The sequence below is a fragment of the Seriola lalandi genome, unplaced genomic scaffold, assembly GCF_002814215.2.
Source record: "Seriola lalandi dorsalis isolate HSWRI2012SDOR001 ecotype SW California unplaced genomic scaffold, Sedor1 jcf7180002054563, whole genome shotgun sequence".
Lineage (NCBI taxonomy): Eukaryota > Metazoa > Chordata > Actinopteri > Carangiformes > Carangidae > Seriola > Seriola lalandi.
This window is the reverse complement of record NW_019525116.1, coordinates 297,745-307,220: the sequence shown is the minus strand read 5'-3', so window position 1 is coordinate 307,220 and position 9,476 is coordinate 297,745. Positions and strand designations below refer to the sequence as shown.

The 9,476-nt window shown below is 38.1% G+C and overlaps 1 protein-coding gene across 1 annotated transcript; it reads left to right on the top strand.

The window, feature by feature from the left end:
* The first annotated feature begins 1,653 nt into the window (after positions 1 to 1,653).
* LOC111662438 (uncharacterized) lies at positions 1,654 to 8,377 on the top strand. The gene is made up of 7 exons (XM_087176622.1): positions 1,654 to 1,684; positions 3,076 to 3,390; positions 5,197 to 5,490; positions 5,946 to 6,269; positions 6,895 to 6,996; positions 7,413 to 7,429; positions 7,509 to 8,377. The coding sequence occupies exons 1-7, from the start codon at positions 1,654 to 1,656 to the stop codon at positions 7,938 to 7,940; spliced, it is 1,515 nt and encodes a 504-aa protein (XP_087032748.1). The 3' UTR covers positions 7,941 to 8,377.
* Positions 8,378 to 9,476: the final 1,099 nt, after the last annotated feature.

The window sequence follows — 9,476 nt, the reverse complement described above, 5'->3', positions numbered from 1 at the left end:
CTAACAGGATGCCTGTGTTCCTCTGTGCCCGTTGGGTGTCTATGTAAATCAACTTCTTGTTTTTTTATTTTATTTGTAAGGCAGGCCTACGCAATAATAATTAAAGAGAAATATATACCCATGAACTCACATACTTCACAAATATAGTTACCCAAATACTGTATGTGCATAAACAGATACATACAGACATACTTAAAATATGAATATTAACAAAAAGGTAAAATAATCAAAAAAATAAATAGGTAAAAAGTTTTTTAAGAAACAAGTAAATCAAATGTATAAACTGGTATCAAGGTTTGTTGCTCTGAGGTTGTTTTGAGTCAAAAAATATAACCACAGTTTCACTGTGGACAATTTCCTTTGTCAAAGAAATAATCTACTGAAAAAAAGGCTGTAAACATGTTTATTTCTGCTGTAAAATTGGACATTTTAACATGCAAGTCTATAGGGATTGACTCGCTTTTGGAGCCAGCTTCTAGATGTCATTCGAAGATTGGTCTTTTTGTCTGATTGGATCTATATACTACAGTACCCATAAGCCTCTTTAGTTGTTGCTATGGGAAATAATTCAAAATCCAGAAGTGAACCGAGTTTCTGCTGAATTTATTCAACAAGTTGGAATATTAAACTCCATGACTCACTGTTTCTAAACACCTGCAGATGTTCATGACCGTGTGTTTCACTAAACAGAAAGGTCAGTGCATTAAGTCACCTGGCTCATCCCATTCATTTGTAATGCCAATACTCACAGTCTGAAGTCAAAATGGACACCAGTCATCAATGCACTGCAAAAGGGCGTTAAAAGTAAAACTTTGAGTATGTGGTTTGGGCAGGCAACACAGTAACACTAGACTTTGTGTGTGCATGTAATCCTTAGATGATATGAGAACCGGGCCGTTGTGAGGAAAGAGGAAGCTAAAAAATATGTCGACCAAAGATCTTTTCACACATCCGCTCAACATTCAACACCTCCTATAAGATTAGTATTCTGCTGTGCTCCAAAGCTTCCTTAAACTAAAACTAAAGACCCTGATGCTGATGCTGATGTTCAGTTTAGTCCAGTAAATTGCATGGCTGTGCTGCTGTGCTATGTACAATCGTAAACTTTGTTACAATAGGGTTGAGATTATGGAACCCCTTGGCATTGCACTGCATCTTTATGATTGGCCTATAATCATAACAAACACTTCAGTTATCGTGTTTAATCAGTTTATGGAATCATTTGTATGGCAGTGCCTCTGTGGTCCTCCCTCTCCAATTCACCCTGAGGTTCTGTCCAAGAAAATCACAAACAGAACCGGTGACAAGACACGAAACACGTTTGTATGATGTGCTGTCCAACCGCAGATATAAATAAATGGAACAGTAAAAAACTTTATGGAGAGAGAGAGATGTTTCTGTGAAAAGTGCAGATGTAGGAATAACTGTAAAACCCAAGGCTATGACATGCCAGTGTCAGTGGTGATAAAAACACGTCAGAGTCAGTAACACTGATGTTGGGGTGTTAAACACTAGCCTACAAATTCCTCTTTATTTGCTTTATGCATTAAATTCACAGTATAAGTGAAAAAGTTCATGCCACTGCCACCACACTGCTGTTCAGCCTCTGCGTTTATGCCAACCCTCGTCTCTGAGTCACCTGCATTGACCGAAATGCTGAAGCCTCTACCTGCACTGTTTTTTGGTGAGTAACTTGCGCTGCTGTATGTGTGACAGAGAGTCAACCTGTGCCTGTATCTACTGATCTGTCCTACCAGGATCAACAATAATGATTATGATTGCATGTTTTCATGTAAAAGAAAAACTTGCGGTTTCAAGTCGACATATATTTTAATTGTGTTTTTTACTGAACAAAATACACATTTCACATTTGAAGCTAAAATGTAGTTCTGACATGCCAAAGGTTCTTTGGGACTGAAGATAGAAAACAAAATATAACAGCTGAATCATGAGTGTGTCCAGTCTTAATTTCCGATGATTGTATTTTCCTCGGGGCATAAACCAATAGGAACACATTATTTGGACATGCACAGATAATGAACTCGGAAAACAAATGTTTTGCAGTGACTTTCAACCCTACCATCACCCCACCACACTCAAAACTATCTCAAAACTGACTCAATTTAGCACAAACATAACTTCTCAGAGTCAAATCTGAACAAACAGACATCATACACTCATTGATTCAATCAGTGGAATTCACTCTTTACACAGCTGTCCATGAATGTGTTTAAAAATCGTAGAATAAAAGCAAACCTCATTGTAAACGGGAACTGCAGTTGCCAAATCATCATGACTTTTCACTATTATATAGCTGACAAGTAATTTTTATTGGTGTGGAAGAAGACTTTGCTTACTTTGAGTTTGCTTCCACTCCAATAAAAATACACTGTAAATTGTGCATTGAGGAGAGGGAAGAGGGAAATAAAATGCCTTATAGATACCATATGTATGTATTTTATATACACACATACATTATTAAGAAGAACTGTTACTCTGTTGGATGATGGTGATAAATAATGTAAATATAAACACATTTCTGACTATATAATGAACTGTTTTTTCTTCTCTCCTACAGTCTCTTTTCTCTTGACCTCATCTTCACCTGCTGCAGGTCAGTCCATTCTCCCGTGTGATTTGTACAGTTAAATATGGTACGCTGTGTTTTACATAGCTGATAGGTGTTCAGGTCAGATAAACTGTGTCTACTCAGTGCACTGGACCAGATGAAATCTATCACTGTCTGTGATGACAACTGGGACTTACGTGATGCTAAAGTAGTTTGCAGGAGTTATTTTTGTGACTACTACTGAAATTATTTTCTTAGTAATAGTCATCCAAATGCTGTTCTAGTTATCCTGATTAAGTAAGCTTTAAGTATTCAATATTTGATTGCGGGATCACAGAATTCCTGCCTCTCGTATGACCTGGGACAGGCTCCAGGCCCCTCACAACCCTATATAGGATGAAAGTGATGGTTGGAAACTTTGAGGCTCCATGTTGCACAGATTTGAGGATATACATGTAACTGGAATAAAAAACTAAATGTTGTAAACTATGTTTTATGTTCGTCAGGTTCTCAGATCAGATTGGTTGGATCTGGATCTACTCAATGTTCTGGAAGAGTTGAAATCTATCACAATAACGTCTGGGGGACAGTTTGTGATGACAACTGGGGCTTAAATGATGCTAAGGTGGTGTGCAGACAGGTGGGCTGTGGTACAGCACTGAGTGCCCCTCAATCAGCCCAATTTGGTCCAGGAACCGGGCAGATCTGGCTTGATGATGTGGACTGTTCAGGAAATGAAGGGTCTCTAAGTGCGTGTCAGCACAGAGGATTTGGGACACATGACTGTAAACATAGTGAGGACGCTGGTGTCATCTGTTCAGGTGAGAAGAATTTTGACTCACTTACTGTATCTGCTATGTATGTATGTTGTAATATTATGTTTGACTATGGAGTCATCGGAGTGCTATAAAAAATAAATCTATAAAAGAATATGAAAATAAATAAAGGTCTGTAAGTGAGTGTCAGTACAGTGGATTTGGACAAAAGGACTGTGTACATGGTGAGGATGCTGGGGTCGTCTGTTCAGGTGGTTCCATCTAAGGTTATTAGTAAGTAATCATTTATAATATTGATAATAATAACTTTATTTATATAGCACCTTTAAAAACAGAGTTTACAAAGTGATTTGACAATTGAAGCAAAAGCAATAATAGACAAGATGCTTAGAGGCAATATAACAACAGAAAGGTGGATATTAAAGCCAAACAAACGCAGGACAGAAGCAAGGTGAAGTTAAAGATGGAAGACATACAATATAGGCCTACCTCAATATAATTAAGGACAATCAGAGAGATTAAATGCCATAAAAAAGCAGTAGAAGGATGATAAAGGGGCAATAAAAACACAACATCACACATAAGAAGTCACTGATCCAGCTAGCCTCATCTCCTCCGGCAGGTTGTTCCAAAGTGGATGGGTCCTGATGGCAAAAGCACAATCACCTTTAGATTTAAGCATTGTCTTTAAAACAGCCAGAAGGGCCCCATCGTAGGATCTAAGGCTGCGTACTGGCTTGTATGGGGTTAATAATTTATGTAATGTAGCTTGGGTCCAGGCCCCGGTGTGCTTTAAAAGTGATCAGTAAAATCTTAAAATCAATTCTTAAATGAGGACAAGACAAGACTGGGGTGATGTGATGTTGTCTGTTAAAACTAGCTGGAGGCGGGAGAATGACTTTTGGCTTATGCCAGAGAGGAGGGATTTTATTTCAGTTTTAGAAAACAAATGCATGAGTGACGTTGTCTTCTAGATCATGGTGAGAGACTATAGGAGTGATTTTGGAGATGGTTCTTATTTGGAGGAAACAGGACTGGACAACTTTTTTATGTGGTGATCGAAGGTCAGGTGTAAATCAAATAATACTCCTAGATTTCTAGCAATGGATTTTACATTGGCAGTCTGATTGGGACTGATGGGGTTTGGTGGATTAAACAGTATTATTTCTGATTTTGAAAAGGGTTAAGTTGAAAGAAATGTTGTGCCATCCAACAGTTAATGTCATTTTATTTGTCTAAAACGGCAGCTTGGTGTTCCAGGTCATCACGTCCTAGAGTATATCTGTGTGTAGCAAAAGAGATGTTGTGGCATTGGATGACTTGGCCAAGTGGAAGCACGTTGATGGAAAATAAAATTGGACCTAAAATCGAACCTTGTGGTACACCACAGGTAATGCGAATTGTGGAAGATGCGAAGTTACCTACGGTGCCCATAGCAGGTTCTATCTGAAGTATTAGGTACAAGTAAAAGCAACTGAGGGCAGTATCCTTGATGCCAACCCAGGTTTTATGGTCAATTAAAATGGCCCAAGTTGAAAATGACTAAGGTGCAAAAAGCTTATCTTAAAATGTGTCTTAAAACTGGATAAAAGTCCATTTTGAGCTTCTGGCAGGCAACCACAACCCCAACACATACGTATAGGGGAGATGATGTAATTGACAGGCAACCTACCATGATTAAAATCACAGATTTCTCTAGGTTTGAGAATTACTGGAAACATTTGGGATAATGTAGGTACACAACTCAAAAATAAATGTACATTGTCTTGTCATTTTAGACATTTTAATGTGGAAAAGTTACATATTATAACTTTAAAGGCATTACAGCTCTAATACTGGTGTTTTTTTCAGTGACCCTCCCAAAGCCCAGCATCTCCATGAACCCTGTTGGTGAGGTTACCTGGGGTCAGGACATTGGTATCACCTGTACAATCAAAACTCAGCATTTAGGTGGAACATTCACTCTACAGCAGACGTCAGGCTCATTCAGAAAGACCGAAACGTCAACCACCGACTCTACCACCTTCAGCATTCGTCAAGTGAACTTTGATCATGAAGGACTGTACCAGTGTCAGTATCAGATAAACATTTCAAGTCCAGACTTCAGCTCTCCTCTAAGTGACTCTGTCAGGCTTTCAGTCACTGGTAAGAAAAATAAATCCACAACCTGAACTTGGTTTGTCATTTACATGTATAAATGATCAAGTATACTAGAAAGTATGCAGAGAGTGAATACCTTGTTGAATACCATGATTGCATAATACAACTGTTATGAGTCAATGCAGTTGCAATAACTTTGTCATATTACTTTTTTAGTTGTTTTTTTCTAGAGATGTCTTATATCTGATATCTGATCTATTGTTTTTGGCCAGTATCAGACTAATACTAATCCTAAGTCATGTATGAGGACATCATCTTGTATTATTTGGTTCCACCCAAACTCCATATTCTCCTTTAACTTGGATTATTTTGCATTCTTGTTTCCACTGTTTTTCAGAGTAGCACAGCTTTAAATATCTGTAGTATCTATCCTTAGCATTACTGATTTACAAATTTAAGAAAACTAAATGGTCACATTATGTTGTCTCTTTTGTAACCAGTACCCCTGCAGCAGCCCAAAATCGCCCTGACATCTCCTGATGGAGGGTTGGTCTGGAGTCCTGAAGCCACAAAGGTCACAAGGGGTTACAGCTTCTTCATCACCTGCTCAGTTTCCTCCAACTATCCTGGGGGTGATTTCTCTCTCATCTTCTCTGGTTCCAAGACCGCTGTCACTAAGCCTGCAATCAACCACTCAAGTACCTTTGAGTTCCCTGCAGCTGACTATGAACACCAGGGCAATTACAGCTGTGTGTATGAAGTCACACTGTCATCAAGGAAATTCATTTCTACGGAGACAACATCAATTACTGTCATCATTAAGTGTAAGTAGGTAGAATTTATTGGCTCCATTAGTGTCTTTACCGGCTCCATCAGTGTCATTCCTTCTTAATGTGTAATTAAATTGATGGCTACATACATGTTATTTGTCTGTTTTCGTTAGTGACCGGCTACAATAGGTATACTAACATCATCTGACTTGCTGTTACCCATATTATAAATGTGTTCAGCAAATGTTGCTATTGCTAGTTGGCCGATGAAGCATTTGTTTTGGTCTGAGATCCTGGTGGTCTAGTGCGTTCTATTGGCACTGATGATGGTTTACAGAACCTTTAAAGGCACAGTCAACTTGGTGACTGTAAACTTCTGACTTCAACTGTAAACCTGGCAGCACTGCACATACCTTAACATACTGTGTGGACTTGGTAGGCACACTTCAGCAGCACCTTAACATGGGTAGAGCCATGTCCCTGCTTCTATACCTAAATCCATGCCTACATATCATACTACAACAATCATTGTCAGATTCCTAAAGACAACACTTAAAGAAACAGCTTGACTCTAACAACAGACTATACCTTTAATAGGAAAAAAACATTATACAATAGAGAATCAGACATGCTCTGATTCTGAACAAAAAACAGTAACTGTCTGTGTTTTCTCTCCTAGTGTCGCTGTCACTGCCGGTCTCCTCACTGGCTGCTGGGAGCCTTGTGCCCCTGGTCTTGGTGGTGATCTATCTGGTCTGCAAGAGAAGACGACAATCTCAATGTCTGTACTAACCATTACACACATTACATTACATGAAAGAGCTGTTGTTTGTTTTATCCATTTTCAAGACACACTTCAGTATCCAAGTGTGTGTGTTTCCAAGTTGTCTGTCTGTCCATCCCATTCTTGTGAACGCAATATCTCAGTAACACCTTGAGGGAATTTGGAACAAACTTTTACTTGGATTCAACAATGGACTGATTAGACTTTGGTGGTCAAAGGTCAAAGGTCAAGGTTACTGTGACCTCACAAAACACATTTTTGTCCATAACTCACAAACACATACACTAATTATGACACAATTTAACTCAAATATCTATAGGGATAAAATAAAGTGATGACATTTTATATCCAAATGGTCAAAGGTCAACTTCCCGGTGACATCATAATGTTCTGCAAAAACATTCATGCTGTAGTTCAGGAAGGAGAGACTGTGACCATACTTCCTGCAACGTGGCTTGCTGGTGGAGGCATACGGAGGCATGCAACCAGGAGGCGGTAATTCTACTTAGACAGTTGAGTCTCTTATTCATGACGCATTCTGTTTCTGTGCTTGTGTTCCAGTGGCTGTCAGGAATCATTATGTAGACTCCGACAATGAGGAGGAGGAGGAACAGCATTATATGAACTTTGAACCATTGAAGAAGAGGCAGGAGGAGCAAACATGTGGGATGGTGGACAGTGACGAAGATCATGATAAAGAAGAGAGCGATGAAGATCCTGTCTATGGGAACGCTGAATTCCATTGTTATGGAGGAAACCAGGAGACCTATTTTTCTGTAGAAGACAACAGTGAGGAAGCGGTGTATGAAGACGGTGTTGCTTATGATGACACCTATGTAAGTCTACAGCAGTCCTTTGCTGAAGATGCTCTGGACATTTATGGAGAAGAAAAAGATATTTATCAAGATGTTCAGCTTTCTGCTGATAACAACAGTACCTAATTCACTGCAAACATTTTAATCATATGTGTTTTATTTAATTACAAACACAAAACATACTGTATGACGGGTTTCAAATCTATATAATGTGCTAATTCTAAGCAGATTTCACAGTGAAAAGTGTCACTCATAGCAGCCAGCATGCCTAACAAATTTGGTTGATTTTTGCTATTGATGGACACTATTGTGCCACAAAGCAATTCTCAGAGGAAATGGCTATAACAAATTCAATAAAATTTTGGGTGGTGGTGGGACAGCTCCAGAAAGATTTTGGAAAATGAAAAACATTTAATCTAATCTAATGTTGTACATATTCAATAATTTCCTGTTAGTATAAATCTATTAGCAATATAAAACATATGTTAATTATTTAAGAGTAATTATAATAAACACAAGTATTTCCCAGGTGGTATAAATTGGGAGATATCAATTAATTTTTATAGCAGCATTTTATTAGTTGCCTTGTGTTTTTTATAATGTATCTCATTGCTCTTCCTATTTTTTATTGCATTTTATCTTTGACATTTTTTTTAAGACACTTGCAATGTGTATATATATATATATATATATTTATATATTTATAGCACTTTTGTAAAGGGTTTTTAAAGTATGCCACTGTAAAAAGGCACGTTTTGGGCTAAGACCACATTTATACAAGCTTGTGTGCTGCCTGCACGCATTTCCTGTTTATAGATCAGGGATCTCTTTATGGTGACTGGTTGTTTATATATACAGTAAACAGTATTTGTTGTATGACGATCCTGATGGACGCCACTTGCCGAAATGCATTGATCTGACAATAAAGCTGTAATTTTGGAGGGAGGTAGAAATAAATTACACTGAAAGTACTTTCTAAATTACCTGTACATATTAAATAATCACAGGGGACCAACAGGCTTATATATACAGTATGTATATTACAGTATATGTAATTAATGTGTGCTGAATATTGTTTATTTTAATTGTTTATCATATTTGCCTATCTATTTAATTATTTGTATAAAAAATCACCTTTTATGAATTTCGGCAACTGCCATTCAAATATCCTCTGCACGTCCCTGTGTATTTGCTGAAATTTAGCCTTAACCCAACACTTTGCAGTTAATCCAACTTATTAAATTTGAATGGGAAAGTAGTCTTAGACTTTTAGATCCCACTGTGTATATATAGTATATATAGCTATGTTTATTGTGTGCCCTTCTCATCTAGTCAGTGCCTAAACACAGAAGGGTAACCTGCAGGACTGTGTTAGCCAGGCTGGCTGGATGGCTAGCTAGGTTAGCTAACATGCTAGCTGTATATTGCTGGATGACCCTTAAAAGCCATGAAATACATGTTTTACAAGAAGCGGGCTACATAGAAATACACTTACAGTACTAGTCAAAAGTAGTGGTACTGTATATGTTCTTGTTCCATGCATGAGAGGCACTCTTCTGGTACCCTGCAATTTGGTGGAAATCTCACATCCATGTTTTGGGCCATGGTGATGCCAGTTCATTGCAAAAGGTCAAGTGCCAGGTCACAACCAGAGGACATATC

Excerpts from the sequence above, each read along its gene's own strand:
- LOC111662438 (XM_087176622.1), top strand. The coding sequence starts at position 1,654 with ATGCTGAAGCCTCTACCTGCACTGTTTTTTG. Across the intron at positions 1,685-3,075 it reads TCTACCTGCACTGTTTTTTG|GTTCTCAGATCAGATTGGTT; the intron begins GTGAGTAACTTG and ends TATGTTCGTCAG. Across the intron at positions 3,391-5,196 it reads CGCTGGTGTCATCTGTTCAG|TGACCCTCCCAAAGCCCAGC; the intron begins GTGAGAAGAATT and ends TGTTTTTTTCAG.